The sequence below is a fragment of the Paroedura picta genome, chromosome 13 (genome assembly GCF_049243985.1).
Source record: "Paroedura picta isolate Pp20150507F chromosome 13, Ppicta_v3.0, whole genome shotgun sequence".
In the NCBI taxonomy this organism is placed as follows: domain Eukaryota; kingdom Metazoa; phylum Chordata; class Lepidosauria; order Squamata; family Gekkonidae; genus Paroedura; species Paroedura picta.
The window spans coordinates 12,840,839-12,859,854 of NC_135381.1; the positions used below are offsets into that span (position 1 = coordinate 12,840,839).

Here is a 19,016-nt window from a genome sequence, read left to right on the forward strand (position 1 = left end):
CCCTTCAACAGACACCCTGTGAGGTAGGAGGGGCTGAGAGAGCTCTGACAGGACTGCTCTGGGAGAACAGCTTCTAACAGGATTGTGACTAGCCCAAGGTCACCTGCTGGGGAATCAAACCTGGTTGGGGAATGGGGAATCAAGAAGAAGAAGAAAAAGAGATGTTGGTTTTTATACCCTGTTTATTAGAGGCCGCTGCCCTAACCACTACGCCAAGCCGGCTCTTTAGAAGAATGTCTGTATATTTAGGATTGCACTTTATGTCTGCAGCAACAGAATAAAACAGGGATCCAAAGGGACTTTAGGCTAATAAAAAGTATCCCAGCAAAAGCTTTCGTGATTCAGAGCTCACTTCCTCATATGCGTGTACTTGGATGCACAGCGCTTGTGTCACTGTGTACAATGAGAAATGCCTTTCTTCATCGAGGATCAGTTTGCATTTTACAATAACATCCTTTCTGCCTTCATCTCGCCCAGTCACCCAAGCTTGGAGAGACCCCTCTTGAAACTTTTCTTTTTGTCAACAATAATTTGCTGCGAGGGAGCAAGATGTCTTCTTGACTAGGGCCCCGTTTCCCTTGCTCCGACTACGACCTGCCTGAAGAACTCTGTGCAACTCCATTTAATGTTCAGCCCAGCCCCATAAAAGCCAGCTCAGTGGTCCATGCACAGTCTCAGGACAAATGCAATAAGGATGAGTACCTCTAAACATGGACCGAGCACCTTTCCATAATTGTAAAGATAAAGGTAAAGGTATCCCCTGTGCAAGCACCGGGTCATGTCTGACCCTTGGGGTGATGCCCTCTAGTATTTTCATGGCAGACTCAGTACAGGGTGGTTTGCCATTCCCTTCCCCAGTCATTACCGTTTACCCCCCAGCAGCAAGCTGGGTACTCATTTGACCGACCTTGGAAGGATGGAAGCCTGAGTCAACCTTGAGCCAGCTGCTGGGATCGAACTCCCAGCCTCATGGACAGAGCTTTCAGACTGCATGTCTGCTGCCTTACCACTCTGTGCCACAAGAGGCTCTATCCATAACTGTACCAGTAACTAATCTCCTACCATGTAGGATGAGAGGTCCACTTTCAGAGCAGCATAGGATATTTAGAGGCAGGTTGGTAGTTCAGCTAGAGCAGCAACATTAAACTGACAAATTCATTACCCTGGTCCATCCAGAACCTGAGTGTGTTAAATAAGTGGATTCCAATTAATCGGGCATCAGATACTTCTAAAATAACAAACTAATCATTTCAATGAAAGGACTTTCCCCCCCTACCCTCCACATGACTGCAAACAGCTCCCCCCCCCCATCATCCCAGAATTACTGTTTTATTCATGGGCAGGTGTACACAGGCTTAACCCCTCCCACGCACGGCATCTGGGACAGCCTTCAGGTCAAAACAGGGTAGGTCCTTCCTTGCCCGTTTGGCCCTGCATGCTTAGCTATGCCATGTGTGAATGAAGTAACTGGGGGCAGAAGTGATCCAGAGAACGGGCACTGGCAGGTGGAGATGGATGTGGCAAGGGGGAGGGAGGAGGGGGTTCCATAGAAAAGGACATTACTCCAACCCAAGCAGCACGCTTTAATGGATTTGCACTCTGCAGGGTCTTTGTATCCTTCCCCTCCCCTAACCTAAGCAATGGAGGTGATTTATTTAATTAGGAGTCTGCCTTCCCAGCCGCCCTCGGTCTCCATTTAGGGGGAGGGGAGGGGGGTGCACAGCCGGGAGAGTCGCTGGAGCGCTCGTTTCCGCCCCTCATCACATTAATCTCTTCTGACTCACGGCCCTGCCCGACCCCCACCCCCTACCCCCGCCCGCCCTCCCTCCCTCCCAACTGCCAGGCACACGCCCGGCCGCCCCAGGGACCGGCAAGCCTTTGTGATGCTGATTCTGGCAGGAGACGTTGCCTTCTTTTGTGCGCGCCCTCCGAAGCAGACAGAGGCGAGGCGCGCAAGAGCGCCTGGCATTGACCGGCCCCCAATCGCACGTCACATTGCAAGGGAGGACAAAACGCCCTGGCCGGCGCGCACGCACAGCCGGATCGGGAGGCAGGCAGGCAGGCAGCCTCCCGCGCCCCGCATCACTTGCCCACGCTAGCAGGGCTGGGACGGGGACTGGCGGCGTCCGCCCGGCGCTTCCCCCGAGGCGCCGGTCTGGAGCAGCGCGGTCGGCTGGGATGTAACATTCAGCACCACGGAGAGCTCCGAGCGCGGCGAGGCGTTGTGCCGGGGCCATGGCCAGCGTGCAGCAAGGCGAGAAGCAGCTCTTCGAGAAGTTCTGGCGGGGGACCTTCAAAGCCGTGGCCACGCCGAGGCCCGGCAGCGCCATCGTGGCCAGCATCACTGCCCGCAAGCCCAGGTAAGGGACCGTCCCGCCGCCGGTCTGCCGTCAGGGGATGGAGCTGCCTTTGGTCGTGTCCCCTGGGCTAGAGCTTGGGGTGGCGATGAGGGGTTTGGAATGGAGGGGTGGGAAGGAATAGAAACTTTTCCTAGCCCTGCAGGAGAGCATTCACTTGTAGGTTAAAAAAAAAAGTGAGACTTGATGGGGATTTCATATCAATGTTGTGGTGCTGCTATCTCATGCACATTCGGAAAAGTCAAAGAACCACAGCCCATGGGTTCTGTACGAGGGGAAGCAGGAGAGTCCATCATTTACCTCCACCATAACCTCTGAGTGCAGAGTCCTTCCCTTTGAAGCTCATGTGACTCACTAATGACAGCTTTATAGGAAAATTTAGCCATCACTGCATGTGACGGAGCATTCTGTTTTTTCGTCTGGGGGTCTTCTGGCCCCCAAGGGATACAATGGTTTGCCGTTTTCTGATCTATACCGAAAGATTCTTGGTTAACCCAAGTCAGATTTGTAAAGGGAGGGGGCTTAATCCTCACAAAGTCAACCAAGGAGGACTTTGAAGCTTGAGAAAGAGACCCTCCATCATTTTGTTTCTCAAAGGGAGTCTGCCGGAGACAGACTGACAAGAAATTCTGCCCGAGTCTGTCTGCCTACCCAACTACCTGTGTTTTATGCCAATAAAGGTACTTTGAATCTGAATCTGAACCTGTGCATCTATTTGTCTGTCCGTCCAACCATCCATCTATCCATCTATCCATGCATCCACCCATGCATCCATGCATCCATCCATGCACCCATGCATCCCTGCATCCCTGCATCCCTGCATCTCTGCATCCATCCATCCATCCATAAGTATTTACATCAATATGCCTACGTATTTACATCTCATCAATACATATTATATCTACTATCAAGCCATCCATGCTGCTTATATTGTGTTACAATTAGCCATCATTCCAAAAGGCTCTGAAGCTCTGGATTCTAGAACTCTTGTTATTGGAAGAGGCACAAACAGAGCGCTTCCTCCGTGCATTCATGGACACCTCAGCAGCATCAAAACAGAAGCTCTGACTCTTTTCCCTCATTACGTTGTAACTAAAGTTGGGAGGTCACTAGAAGAGGGCAAAACGGCCTAACAACTCTTGAAAACATGCTTTGAGAAAACACTGGGGCTCTCTTATATATATTTAAAATATTCCTAAACCTGCCTACCAAGCCCATGGGCTTCTCAAGGCACTTTATCAACAGATAAAACTTGTTGAAATGGTTTATAACCCCACGTCACTCCATGAAGAGTGTGGCTTAGTGGTGCTACACTGACTTTGCTTGCGGCCAGTCCCAGGTTGAACCTGCCGTCTTTCCAGTTTAAAGGATCTCAGGTAACAAGGGTGAGGCAATACCCTTCTCTGCTTGGAGAACTGCTGCCAGGCAGATTAGCCAGTGCTGCATGAGACATGAATTGGTACCAGGCAGCTTCATGAGCAAGAAGACCGACTACACCAAGGAGACAGGAACAAGCAGCTTTAAAACAGGATGCAAACAATACCCAGTTTAAGCCAAATCAACAAGCATCAGCCAAGACAATCTGGGTTCTCACCTGAATCAATAGTGATGGTTTCACGGCATGCCAGAAGCTCCGAAGTGTAGGCATCTGACAAACGCATGTGGGGGGAGAATGGCATAGAGAAGAAACCACAGTAAAGAATATGCCATCTCTGGTAGCCCACTAACTTATGTCCAGGGGCAGTGACATGACGGGTAGTGACTGCGAGGATCTCCATGATCATGTGCGCAGGTGGATATTTTAGCCAGCATCCCATCCCACTAACCTAGCCATGTGTTGAAGGTTTTCTGGGAAAGAACCAGCATTCTGACTTGTACCCAGCAAAAGTTCTCGTATCAAACTGTCTTCTGGCTTTACCAGTTGCTAGGCAAAATAACACATCCTAGGAGTTGAGGTTCCTTTGTGTGACTTCCCTCTCACTTTTCTCATTGCATATACAGAAGATAACGATGCTCAGGTTGTGCCACTAAATGTCCAGGGGGCATTTTTAGCCATCAACTTCCGATTGTGCAGAAGGGTGTCTGATCTTCTTTCTTGACTTCCTGTTTTTCTTTCTGCTGTTGATTTACCTCCCCCTCCCTCCAATGACAGCCACTGGGTTAGTTTGAAACTGTTGCAAATTGAAATGTGATTTTAGTCACTTACCCATGCACCTAACATGGCAAGTGAATTTCCTCCAGGCCAGGCTGGATCCTGGAGATTTTTGGTGTGTGTGTGGGGTCACTGAGGCATGAAATTAAGGTCACTGTAGGTGGGCAGGTAGTTGTGAGTTCCTGCCCTGGAGACACCTTCCAACTCTACGATTCTATGATTCTGCATTCAAGAAGGCAGATATGGGATTCCATGCCAATTCCCTTGTGGTATTTTCAGCCTGTTGGGAATAATTCGGTTTGATCCCCCCTGTAGAGTGGAAAGGCTTAAACTCGGGCTGTTGTCTGTCTATCTTTCTGCCAACCCTTCCTCCGAGATGATTTGCAAAATTTTCTGATCGTCTAAATGCTGCTGGTATTTTTTAATTTTTTGCATGGTGTGTGTAACGTAGCCAGGAAATCCGAGGATTGTCTGTCAGCCACGCAAGGGATGTTTGGAGATGGTTTCTCGTCCCTTGCCTCTGCATCATGACCCTCATGCTCCTTGGAGGTCTCCCATCCAAATACTTGTCTGGGTCGTCCCTGCTTAGCTTCTGAGATCTGCTCGTGGATAACAGAATATTGACAGATGGGAGAGGCAGGGAGCTTGATGAAGACCGGCTTTGCTGAGCACCGCTGACTGGGTCAAGCAACTAATTTCTTTTAATTATTTCTTTTCACAACTGGGAAAGTGTCTGCTATTAGTTACTAACAAGGTCAGTTTTATTTCTCGATTGTTTTTGTGAACCAACTGAACTCAAAAAGACTGATTAGCTGTTTTAGCAAAGAATTATCATGTGGCATCATATGGCTTAATCTGTATTATGACACAGTTTGCAACAGTCTACGTTTTCCTTATATCTGCATGCTTATGATCCTTGTTCCATTTAGTCTGAGGAAGAGTGCCTGCACTTGAAAGTTCATGCCTTTAATAAATCTGTGTTGGTCTTAAAGGTGTTATTGGACTCAATTATTGTTGGGTCAGGAAGTGGAAGCTAAACCAGGCTGTAGGCTGTTTTGACAGCACAATGAACCCATGGCTCTTTGGGAAAAGATCAGGTCAGCAAGTCCAGCTCTAGGTAACCAGATCTGCTTTTGAAGTTGGCTGAAGACTCCAGAGACTGCAAAGGATTGTGCTTGATTGTGCTACTGCATTTTCATCCTAACTCTTAACTGTCAGGTCAGAATAAAGGCTGGAAGGCTGAGTTTGTTCACAATATCCTATTTTTTAAAAAAAGAATTCTCATCACGTTGAAGTTAGATCAGATCTTGAATCGTAGGAGACCAGGGCCCACCTTAACGCCTAGCTTCTGTCTTCGTAATTCGTAATGTGAATCACAGCTGACGCTAAAGCATGTGCTGAAGGGGAACCCGCCTCCTTTACATGTAAAGAGTGACGTTTTTATTATTTAACCACAATTATTTTATGGACCAGCAATGAACATGGTACTTTTAAACCAACAGCACAATAAAATAAAAAGATAGGTCTCTGCCTGCAGGGAGCTTGTAGACTTAATTTTAACACTGGCAGAGTGAGGAAAAGGGAAGGAAAAGGTGGGGAGAGAAGAAGCGACAGGGGCAAGGGGTAGAAGAAGAAGAAGTTGGTTCTTATATGCCTCTTTTCTCTACCTGAAGGAGTCTCAAGGTGGCTCACAGTCGCTTTCCCTTCCTCTCCACACAACAGGCACCCTGTGAGGGAGGTGGGGCTGAGAGAGCACTGACAGGACTGCTCTATGAGAACAGCCCTATCAGGGCTGTGACTAGCCCAAGGTCACTCAGCTGGCTGCATGTGAAGGAGGAGTAGGGAATCAACCCCAGATCACCAGATTAGAACCCGCTGATCTTAACCACTACACCAAGCTGGAGAATGAGAGCAAACCTAATGTGAAATGTTGTTTCCATTCAGGATAAGAGCCAGTGTGGTCTCGTGGTTAGGGCAGCAGACCAAGGCACCATGAGACTGAGACCCAGGTTCAAATCCCTACTCTGCCAGGGAAACTTGCTGGGTGATCTTGGGCCAGCCTAAGTTAGCTGGCAGGACTGTAGTAAGGACAGAGGAGAGGAGAATGACACGTGTTGCTTTGAGTTCCCATTTTGGGGAGATCAATAAGGTATAAATGAAGTAAATAAGAACAAAATAATGAAGTATTCAGCCAAAAGCTTTTAAGAATGTTTCTGTTTCAAACAGGGATGTGATAGGAAGAGGTGGCATTATGCTCTGTCTCAGCGTTCCAGGCATTGTGGGGCAGTGAGGGATAAGAGGTGAGTCATTTAGGCATTGAGAGATTTTGGTGCCATCAAAGATGGCTATAGCTGGAAGATGAAAAATCAGAGAGAGGACAATGTGGGACTAACTCATCCGTGGTCTTGAGGCTGGACCATATGGAGCACAAAGGCTATGACAGTGTAATCACTCATTTATGGGCCAGAGGAGCAGTAGAAGAAGGGAGAAAAAGTAGATGCTAATGTCCACCACCAGGCCTTTTCCTGACCTTGAATATGCATTCTTGACCTTGAAGATGCACACCAATGGATGAATGGAAGTGAGAAACTGTTTATCCTTGGAATAGAAGCAGGAGATTTCAGGAGAGGAGGCAGTTTTTCAATAAGACCCATTCTTTGCAATCAATCCCTCAGCCCTGTGTTTAAACAACACTGGCTGGACTTGCTTCTCAATATAATAATTATAGCAATTTATTTAATGCTACGAGTGCAGGAGTCTTTTGGCGTTGCATAATGAACGCCATGACCCCTGCTGAGCTAGCCACAGTCCGAGACCCAGACTCTCCTGGGGAGCAACCAGATGAGCTGGAGAGGGGGAGGGACCAGAAACTTTGTCAGTAGAAGGTCGGGGATAACCCAGCACTGTGAGAATCTTCTCAGATCTAGAACCCCCAGATCTCAAGGCCATGACCCAAAACCTTATGGTTGGGGTCCTGTCTTTGAGCTGACAGACACGTTGAGAACTATCCCTCAGGGGTGTCAAGCCAGGGCCTAGACCAGGGGTGGGCAAATCGTGGCCCTCCAGATGTCCATGGACTACAATCCCCATGAGCATTCGCTGGCAGGGGCTCATGGGAATTGTAGGTCATGGACATCTTGGAAGGCCACAGTTTGCCCACCCCTGGCCTAGACCATCAGCCCTCTAGGGTCTGGTCCCTACCCAGCAGGATCAGTGGAGACTGGAGGGGGGGGAGGCACAGAAAGAACGGGAATGGAGCGGGGAGGGGGTCAGCACCCTGGAAAGCCACAGAGCAGGCATGTGTGCCAGCGCCCGTTGTATTCCTGGGTACAACGGGCTTTGCCCCTAGTATATGTATAAAATTTAATTAACTCCCACCTATTTGGGAAACCCTTCCCGGGCTGTCAAGAAACCCCAGGGCTGTCAAGAAACCCCAGGGCTGTCAAGAAACCCCAGGGTTTCATGAAACCCTGGTTGAGAAAGCCAGGACTAGAGTGATGTAACTCCATTTAGGGTTGCACCATACTAATGCTCCCTGAATTACACTCTCTTGGGATTAAGCCCTGTTGCATACAGTTGCCTGCCAAGCAGAGCTCCTTGGGTCTGTGCCATTAGCTGCTCACAGAGATGCCGTCTCATTTTTCAGTTCTGCCTCCTGCCTTAGAAACGGTCCATTCCTCGTGATTCTCCCCCACCCCAGACTCTAAAGGTAAATTAGGAAGATGATAGAGATGGGGAAAGGGAATGAATGAAACCTGGGTAAATAAATAAATGTTTCTCAGCTCTTAGAGGAGATTCAGTGTGTGTGTTGGGGGGGGGCACACTTAAGATCCTTGCCTTGTCCTTGCCTTGGGTGGGAGCCACTAATTTCATCCTCTGATGCCCGAGGAATCCTGCAAGTCGACCGCCGTTTCCATCCGGAGGAAAGAGCTTTTGTATTATCCAGGAAATTTACTGCCACTCAGCTAATTCCCGGACCTTTTTCTCTTTATGACACAGCCTGCCACTGATGGGTTTTCCCCCTCTGCCCCCCCTGCCCCCCCACAAAGCCATCAGCCTGAGCTCTGTCTACCCTTTAACTCCTTTTGCACTGCAAGCTGGTTCCTTCTGTGGCTCAAAGTGAAAGGGGGAAATCTGGTAAATAATGTTGATTTATGTTTTTCACCTGTGCAGCTATTAAAGCAACCGTGGTTGTTCTGCACATTATGGGGCGGAAAGCCCAGGCTGTTTGCTTAATCGCTGATCCTAACTCTTCGGGTCTCCTTGTACCTGGGACCCAATACATGGGATATATGATAGCCCCAACATGTAATTCACCCCCCCTGGGGATCTTGATCTGGAATGGAGCCCTGGAGGTAAAGAAGGTAATTTTCCCTATCAAAAACTGCCCCATTGCTTGTAGCCTAGGGAGAGGAGGGAGTTTTGGGTAAGCCATTCTTCCTTCAAGCATGCTTTTGCTTCTCAGGGCTGTTGCTTGATAAAATAATAAAGGGCCATCAAGTTGGACCCCAATTTAAGACAAGTCCTGGAGTCTTCATGACAAGAGATGAGCGGAAGCGTTTTGGCCATTGCCTTCACCTGCGCAAGAACCGTGCTTTCCTTGGTGGCCTCCCACCCAACTGCTGGGCATTGGTGAAACCGATGATGCCTCATGAAGAAGTCCATGAAAAGGCAAGGGAAAGCAGGAGGCTGACAAATCAATTCTGAAGTGCTCAATAAGTCTCTCAAACGTTTATTCCAGGGGTAGGCAAACTGTGGCCCTCCAGATGTCCATGGACTACAATTCCCATGAGCCCCTGCCAGCATTTGCTGGCAGGGGCTCATGGGAATTGTAGTCCATGGTCATCTGGAGGGCCACATTGTGCCACCCCCTGGTTTGTTCCAATGTGCAGAGTAACCAGAACAGGGTCCTGGGTATTCAAACCCGTTTTCCCGCTATTTCTTCAGTGCTCACTCCCCTCTCTACATTCTCAGTTTGAAGAAGGCTTAATACAAATCAAATTACAAGGTACCACATAGGCATCTGCTCCAATGTTATGTGGTTTTGTTTCCTAACATGCCCCTACGGCTTTGTCTTTATGGCGATTCGCAGTATCGATTAAACTCTCTGCCAACACCGCATTTCAAAAGGAACGGTCCAATGGAACAGGAAAACACAATCAAATGATGCAGCCGAGATGCAGCCAGGATGGGCCGTCGCTGGTCTTTCTCCAAGTGGGTATCCGTCCCCCTTCCAAGGCTCCATTTCTGCCTCCATCTTGTTTTCTTGGTGGGTGGGAGGGGGGCAGCCCTGAAATGGACTGAGAGCCCCACGTCTGTGTTATTTTGTCAGGCAATTTCCGAACCTGTTTTCCACTCATCACTTCCCTGCCTTACTTTAGGAAACACGAACAAAGATATATATTTTTTTTCCTTCTCCAAACGGGCAACTTGCAAACAAATTACACCCATTTAGGTAAAATGAGTCCGGCAGCCGTGTCTCTCCTCCGCCCCTCCATGGTCTCTCTTGGGTTGTCAGCCCGGCAACCCTCTGCTCTCTCTCTCTCTGGCTCGTAAGACAAAATATCCCAGGAAGAAAGTCATTTAGAAGCTGCTGCCGTCATTGGCGTCTCAACAGAAGCAAGTGGCTGTCATTTCGGTGGAGTGTGAGAATGGGTCTCCCCCCCCATTTGGGTGCAATCAACTTTTGTGACTTAATGCCCAAAGACCTGCTCACAATTCAAAGCTCCGCTTGCAGGGGCCATATTCAGAAGGTATGTGTGTGTGTGGGGGGGGGTGTTGGGGAGGGGGGGGTGTGCTTCTCCGTCAATTGGCCTGCGCTTTCTCTTTTTTTTTGACAGCCTGTGGTTAGGACTATTTGGCTCTCTCTGGAGCTTGTTAATGGATGGCCTGGCTCTTGGAAACGATCAGCGTTGCGCTTAAAGGAGTATCTGATGGCATCATTCCGGTTGTCTCTCTCCGCCCCTGTTTCAAGATAGATTTCTAGCGTAAGAAGAAGAAGAGTCGGCTGCTATTTCCATATTTCTCACAGGGCGGGCTGTATCCCTTGCAAGGGCACGGTGCAATTTGCAGCCAAGGGCAGGGCAAATTTAGGCATGTACCGAGAGTAGCTGTTTTTGTTCCATTTGCAGTTGGCGTCACTGGCTTGTTCTGACCAATTTTCATTGACCATTTCCCCCCATCCTCTGTTTTAGGCCATTTTAGACCATTGGTTTGGCCACTGATGTAAAATCATGGTCAGCAAGGTGTTTACTTTAACAGGGGGAAATGCAGAGGGGCAGCTGTGTCAGGCTTTACAGGGGTGGCCAAACTGTGACTCTCCAGATGCCCATGGACTACAATTCCCATGAGTCCTTGCTCGTGGGAATTGTAATTAGTAGACAGAGTCCCAGTTTGGCCACCCTGCTTTAGAAGAGAAGAAGAAGAAGAAGAAGAAGAAGAAGAAGAAGAAGAAGAAGAAGAAGAAGAGTTGGTTCTTATGTGCCGCTTTTCCCTACCCGAAGGAGGCTCAAAGCGGCTTACAGTCGCCTTCCCTTTCCTCTCCCCACAACAGACACCCTGTGAGGTGGGTGAGGCTGAGAGAGCCCTGATATCACTGCTCAGAAAAGCTCTATCAGTGCTGTGGGGATCCCAAGGTCACCCAGAAGAAGAAGAGTTGATATTTATATCTCACATTTCACTACCTGAAGGGGGTCTCAGAGCAGCTAACAATCACTTTTCTTTCCTCTCCTCAGAACAGACACACTGTGAGGCTTAGAGAGCTATGAGAGAACTGCTCTGTGAGAGAAGCTGTAGCAGGGCTGTGACTGGCCCAAGGGCATCAAGCTGGCTGCATGTGGAGGAGTGGGGAATCAAACCCGGCTCACCAGATTGGAACCACGCAATCCCAGCTTCCTGCAAAATGAAAATTAAGTGCTGCAAAGCCGACTGGGGCATTCTTTGCCCCCTCTGGGCCACCGTACGGCAGGGAGGTTCTTCCATGTCCACATGGGCCTGCTGCAGGGCCAAGTGAGGACCTGATCCGTGGCAGGCTCAGGAGGGGGCCTGCCCAGCGGCTGCCTCATGTGAAAGCGGCAATTTGCCCCGCTTCCATATCATCACCCTCTTGGCCTTCTCAAATCGGCCAAGGTGCCACTGAGCTCATTTCTTGTGCTGCGACAGACCAACAAAATCCTGTTCCAGTTTAAGCTTCCACAGACCAGAGCCTCTCTTCTCCGATGCACAAAAACCCTCAGCATGATGGAAGAGGAAACGGTTCAAAAACAAAGCTTGCGAGTTCATTTCTCACAAGGAAGGGAAAAAAATGCAATCGAAATGCATATAGATCTATCAAATCTGACAGCTTTTGAAATTTGGGCTTCTGTTTGGATCCCTGCCCTGCAGCCAGGCCCCTTGCTAGCAACGTGAACTGTGAAGAACACAGCGAACAGAAGACTGGCACACACAGTATAACCCCGGGCAAGCAACTTGTGTGAAGGAGGGAGAGCAGGAATGTGTCCATCACACTATCTTTGCTTAGGCAGATTTGGCCTAACACTCTCCAGGGGCCATGTGGTCATCACCCCACCATCAGGAAGCCCCGAAAAGCAGGGTTCCCACTTGGGCAGATGGAGCGCAGATGTATTGCCAGCTCGAACACATGCAGCCTCTGTGCTGATGTCAGGAGGCATAAGAGGGAGAAGAGCTAGCAGGCTTAATCCTAAATCCCTCTTCCGCACATGTTGCTTGTGCACAGTTATAGCATCTGCATTGCACAGTCATTAGAGCTTTGGACTGGGATTGGGGGGGTCCGGTACAGCTATGAAGCTTACTGAGTGATCTTGCACCAATCACTCATGGGTTTGGGCACCAACTGAGAAAATGCAGTTCATTTCAGTTCACGGTTCGTGGCATGCCCGGTTTGTGAACCACAAACGTCATGAACTTTTAAGAGCGAAGCAAACTGATTCAGTTGGTGACGAGCAGAATGCCCTCCCCTGTGTGCTCGAGGCACCAAATGCAAGAGATCTCCAGTTGATGCTCCTCTACCTGCCCTCCACGTTTGGTGATGATTGGGTTTATGGGGTCCAAGTTATGGGCCCTCAAAGAAGGTGCCCACCCTCCATGGTTTCCAATGTAGGGGAAAAACAAAAATAAAGGAAGGGCAATCGAAGTCCAGTAGAACTGAATCAAGTCAAGGACGGAATCAAAGCCCCAGATAAACTCTGCAGTAGAAACTGAAGGTGGGGAGAATTTTTGCAAGCCCAGTAGAACTAGCGCCACTGTAGCAGTGCAAGCCCAACTAAACTTAGGTCAAACGAGAGAAACAGGGGCCGGGGCATTTTGGCAAGCCCAGAATCACACATCAAGCAAGGGGGTGGGTTGGAAGCCCAGCAGAAGGAGTGCCACTGTGGCAACGCCAGATCAATCACAATCTAAGCAGGGGGGCATTTTTGCAAGCCCAGCAGAACCAGTACCATGTACAGAATGACAACAGTACCAGTGCAATCAAAGAGTGCCCAGCAGAACCCGGGGGCCACTGGCATTGCAATCTTCAAAGGACTGATCGCAAAGCACAGTCACAAATCCAAGCAAAGGGGCTGGGATTTTGCAAGCTCTGTGCAAGGAAATGGGAAGTGAACACAAAGAAAGGCTAGTAAAGAGGGGGGGGGGGGAGTCTTGAAATTGACATGACTCATTTGAAACTGGAGAACTCTGCCCCTCCTGTTGCTTTGAAGGTTGGTAAAAGTCTTGTTAGACCCTAAAGTCTTTCTGGAATATCCATTCACAAACCCACATGAACCTCCATGAACTGCTTGAAAGTTCATGGAAAGTTTGTGCTGGTTGACCTGTCCCTAACCATGAACCATCCAATCTTCTTCACAAACTTCAGTTCATGAGCTGGTTCATGCCCATCCCTCGTCTTAACAGGTGGATGTCATTTTTTAACCCACTACAGGTACCCATATCTTATGTATCTCCTCTACCAGCTATATATCTAACTTGCTGTTGCATCAGCTGATCTCATTACACCCTGCTCCAGATGTTACATGTGGGCAATCTGGCAATAGTTGTGCCTGTTTCACACTTATTACTCTTCAGACTGGATTTTGTTATGAATCAGCTTCTCCTTCTTTCTGGTGTGATGGATTTACACCCCTGAGCATCTGATGAAGGGCACTCTGATTCATAAAAGCTGATGCTGGAATAAATTTTGCTAGTCTTAAAAGTTCCACGGAGCTCCTGTTTTATTCAGATGCGAAGTCGTAGAGCTTTATTTATGTACTTCATTTATGCGTCTTTCTCGCTGTGCTTTTCAGTTCCTTGCAAGTTCTGTGACTTAAGAGTTCTGTAACTGTGACACAGTGTTTTGGGGACTGGAGGCTCCTATTTCAGAGGATAGGTGCGGCTGCATAATGTCCTTTGTGGGCCGGTTTGATTAGGAATGCCAAAGAGCACATGCAAACAGGAAGAGCAATGTTGCAGAAGCAATTGCTTCCTGTCGTCACACAGGGCTCTGACACCTAGCTGGCTTTAGCCTGACTCATTCTGACTGCAGAAAGATTCATAATAGCAGTACATTTGACATTCCTTTACGGCAACCCTGTAAAGTTGATTAGAATTATTTCCTCATATTACAGATGGGGAGAGCATGTATATATACTCATACAAAGTGGGTTGCTTAAAGCAGGGGTAGTCAACCTGTGGTCCTCCAGATGTTCATGGACTACAATTCCCATGAGCCCCTGCCAGCAAACGCAGGTTGACTACCCCTGGCTTAAAGTACGGTAAGGAAGAACAAAACTTTGCAAGGAACACAGGACTACCTCTGAGAAGGGCAACCTGTCTCCTGGTGTTTGTTTATTTTTATTTAAATTTCAATTTTTATACCACCACTCCCCAAAGGACTCATGGAGATTCACAAGAATGTTTCCCCACAATAAAATCCCATAACAATCATAAAATCCCGCAGTTAAAATCATTAAAAACCCAGTTACAACCACCCCCTGGTGGCAACATCTCCCTCCCACCCCCTGGCTCAACAGACCTCCTGGAAAAAGTAGCTCAAGGGGACCATCCCAGGGGGAGCCAAGATCTCACGTATCTAGGGTGGGCCCAGATTCTGTTTCAGTTTGTATCCAGACATTCTTGTTCTAGAGCCTCTTGTGGCGCAGAGTGGTAAGGCAGCAGACATGCAGTCTGAAAGCTCCGACCATGAGGCTGGGAGTTCAATCCCAGCAGCCGGCTCAAGGTCTACTCAGCCTTCCATCCTTCTGAAGTCCCAACAGTCGGCTCAAGGTTGACTCAGCCTTCCGAGGTCGGTAAAATGAGTACCCAGCTTGCTGGGGGGTAAACGGTAATGACTGGGGAAGGGAATGGCAAACCACCCTGTATTGAGTCTGCTACGAAAACGCTGGAGGGCATCACCCCAAGGGTCAGACATGACCCAGTGCTTGCACAGGGGATACCTTTACCTTTTTATCCTTGTCCTGCAATTTTACGTCATTGGCTACTTCTAATGGAGAAACGTATAGCACAGTGATCTCAGGCAACAGCTAAATTGTACCAAATGGAAGAAAGGGATTGACACAAGCCTACCATTTTCAGCAGCAGCTCCGTGTGGTTTTACATGTTCAGTAATGCTCCCAGCAAGTCCATGGCTAACTCAAGATTTGAACTGGGGACTTGCTGAACCAGAAACCAGTGCTTCAGCCACCAGGCTACAGTAACACCGAGAGTCAGAAGCTTTGAGCTGCTTGTTCTGCACAGCCCTCGATTTTGGCTCAACAGCTCTGTTGCGAAAGAGCAGAAGGCTGTTATTCCCGATTCAGGCTGGAGGGGTTCTCAAGCAGGAATGTTCTTTCGTTTTGTAAAGCAAAATGAAGGCACCGGTGGGCGGGAGGGACCATCTGCGCAGTGATGTGAAAGACTTTGAATTGAACCAGAGAACTGTCAGATGGAAATCCAGATTTGAAGGATGCCTGCTCGGCTGTATTTGATGGGAAAATACCGGAATGCTGTTTTTTGCATTAAGTGCAGCAGGGATTTCATGGGATCTTATGAATCCCTGCCAAACAGTTTTTTTTTTCAAAGTCTACATCTGGTTCTTGGAACACTTTGTCCCCTTAGGATCTTTTGAATTCTGGGTTGTTAGTCTTTGATTAGGTAAGCAAATATGCTTTTCTCATCCCTCCCTCTTTCCTCTTACCCTCTTTCCTTCCGAGTTGTTGATTCGCAAGCAGTGGGGATTGGGCATTGTCAGACTTCCATTCATTGATAAGTGCTAAGGCGTACTATCTGTTATTCCTCTTTTTAAAATATTGAATCGCGCCATCGGTCTCATGGGGCCCTTTTTGGAAATGGAAAAGAGCTCCCTGCCTCCAACGAGCATATAGACTAAGCTTACATATGTATGGACTCAACTCCTATAGCTGCATTAAATAATGTGTGTTTGTGTGTGGCTGGCAAGAATACAATTGAGACCACAATATAAACTGGTGAGAACACAACAGACCAATGAGAGTAGCAAGGTATCGGATGGAAAAGCCAGTTTTATGGTTTCTGTCTTTCAATCATGTTACCTTTCTGGCACACAAGGGTGGCCAAGCTGTGGCTCTCCAGATGTTTGTGGACTGCAATTCCCATGAGTCCATGACAACACATGCTGGCAGGGGCTCATGGGAACTGTAGTCCATGGACGTCTGGAGGGCTGCAATTTGATTACCCCTGCTTTAAGTGATGAAATTGCCACTCTAAAAAAAGACTTAGGATGCTCTTCCCTTGGCAAGGTGGTGATTATAGGAATGGAAGAAGGAGGCAACTCTCATTCTTTGGGATGTCAGCTTGAACCCCGATACTCGGTGGGAGGAGCCTGGGAACTAAGGGCAGTGCCTTGCAAATTAGGGGGTGGAGCCTGGTGAGAGCAGAGGCAGTAATGCCTGAGACTGGCTTATACTGAATCTGATACCATCTAGTGTCTCTGCAGTCCATCTGAGGTGCACCATTTTTCTCAAGTGGAGAAAGGTCTTTCCTGACCTTGCCCCTTTTGTTAACAGGAAAAAATATACTTGCGTATAAGCCTAGTTTTCAGCACCTTTTATTTGCACTAAAAAAGCCCTCCTCGGCTTATACGTGGGTATATACGGTAACTGAAATAAAAGCCTGCTCCAGCCAGCCAATCGTTGCTCTGACAGCTTGTAGGATGTAAACGGTTTGACAGAGGGACTCTGTTTTTTTTTCCATTTTGCCTTCAATTCTTGCTCTTCTTAATCACTTCTTCCAAACTATTCTTTTGGTTTCTGTGGATGAAAAGCGGGGTACAAAAACCAGCAGCTTGACTTTTCTGTATTTGTTGGGGGGGGGAGGCTGGATGGGAGAGCCTGTGATGATGGAGCATTTCCCACCCTCGGCTTATATGCAAGTCAATAAATTTGCCCAGATTTTGTGGTAAAATTAGGTGCCTCGGCTTATATGTGGGTTGGCGTATATGCGTGTATATACGGTATTCAATAATACCTCCTAAAGTGCAAAATAGTCATTTATAAAGAGAATCATAACAATCAAAACAATACTGTAAATTTATGTATAATAATAGAATAATTCAAGAAGTGTGATGCAAAACATCATTCAGGCAGCAGATCAACTGCTTACCCACACACCGTCTTTTAGCAGGGCAATCGATAGAATCCTTTTGCAGGTGGGAAGGGTGGGAACCACACGGCACTGAGTGTGGAGCTAATACAATCATTCACCTTCTGGATTTCCCTGCAAAATCCAGGTGGCGAGCTATTATAAGAGTCACATTCAAAACGGGGATTCCCTTGTCGGTGAATTAGAATTTAATCCTAAAAATGGAGTTCCTCAATTTAACATCACCGCCAGTGCAACCTTAAACAGATGTATATTATAATCTTTGAAGCCCACTGAAGCCGATGCACTTCAAAAGTGTACCTCTGCTTGCCTTGACCTGGATGGCTGAGGCTAGCTTGATCTAGGAAGCTAAGAAAGAACAGCTCTGATTAGTACTCGGATGGAGGATTGCCAAGAAAGAACAGGGTTGCTAGGCGGAGACAAAGACAATGTTCATTGCTTGCCTTGAACGTTTGTCTCAGGCCTTGAAAACTCAGGAGTAGCCAAATTGTGGCTCTCCAGATGCCCATGGACTACAAAGACCATGAGCCCCTGCCAGCAGGGGCTCATGGTCATTGTAGTCCATGGGCATCTGGAGAGCCACAGTTTAGCCACACCTGTCAGGGTTGCCACAAGTCAACTGCAGCTGTTTAGGATTCACTGGAAGTGGTGAAAAACATCCTTAAGGTAAAAAAGGTCACTGCCTGCTGTGTAATCATGGAGACTATTGATTATCTGGCAGTGATTAAAAGGTGCTCTGTACCTGCTAGGCTTGGCAACAAACCTGGAGGGGCCGAAATGCCCCATCCCTTTAATATCAGGCGAAGTTATTTCACGTCATGCCAAGAAAAGCTTGCACTACCTCTCTCAACACTTTAAGCTCTTATTAAAGGGACATCATTTTTTTCTCTCCAGACTTGGTGGCATATTTTCATGCTCGGTCCCTACATGAGTCAGTTCAGCTGATCGTGCCTCCCTGGAAGTAAAAGAAAATTTTCAGGCAAGTTGATTCGGGGAAAAAAGCAGTTCAGTTCTTGCAGACTATTTGCTCGCACAGCCCCCGCTCCCCCCTTCTCTTACTATATTTAGTTATGTGTTCTCTCCTTAATATCACAGGTATGTCTGCATTGGAGTTGAAATCCGTCAGGCAAGACGGGAAAACAGCAGGAACACAGCATAGCTCAGCTTTTCTTTTCAAAGCTCAGGGGATCCTTATAGAATCATAGAGTTGGAAGGGGCCATACAGGCCATCTAGTCCAACCCCCTGCTCTACGCAGGATCAGACCAAAGCATCCTAAAGCATCCAAGAGAAGTGTGTATCCAACCTTTGCTTGAAGACTGCCAGTGAGGGGGAGCTCAGCACCTCCTTAGGCAGCCTATTCCACTGCTGAACTACTCTGACTGTGAAATTTTTTTTCCTGATATCAAGCCTATATCGTTGTAGTTTAAACCCATTACTGTGGATCCTGTCCTCTGCAGCCAACAGAAACAGCATCCTGCCCTCCTCCAAGTGACAACCTTTCAAATACTTAAAGAGGGCTATCATGTCCCCTCTCAACCTCCTTTTCTCCAGGCTGAACATCCCCAAGTCCCTCAACCTATCTTCATAGGGCTTGGTCCCTTGGCCCCAGATCATCTTCATCGCTCTCCTCTGTACCCTTTCAATTTTATCTACGTCCTTCTTGAAGTGAGGCCTCCTTCTTTCAAAGCCACCATTAATGGGGGAGAGGACAGGAGACAGGTCCATTTCTAGCCCTCAACGCAAAGATCAGCATGTGATATTTATAATACCAGCCAATCCACTGTGCCTAGAATGGAGGGACATACAAATCCATCAGCCAAACAATCGGGAACAAGAACACGCCTTGTTCATGGGGCAGCCCTAAACAGTGACGCTG

At 48.0% G+C, this 19,016-nt stretch overlaps 1 protein-coding gene across 2 annotated transcripts in view; it reads left to right on the forward strand.

Moving 5' to 3' along the window:
- The first annotated feature begins 1,858 nt into the window (after nucleotides 1-1,858).
- The window catches only part of SRRM4 (serine/arginine repetitive matrix 4), a 126,707-nt gene continuing 109,549 nt past the window's right edge, over nucleotides 1,859-19,016 (forward strand). For both annotated transcript variants that reach the window (XM_077307771.1, XM_077307772.1), the window contains exon 1: nucleotides 1,859-2,360. In XM_077307771.1, the coding sequence (XP_077163886.1) occupies nucleotides 2,236-2,360 (125 nt within the window). In that variant the 5' untranslated portion in view covers nucleotides 1,859-2,235. The remainder of the gene's footprint in view (nucleotides 2,361-19,016) is intronic.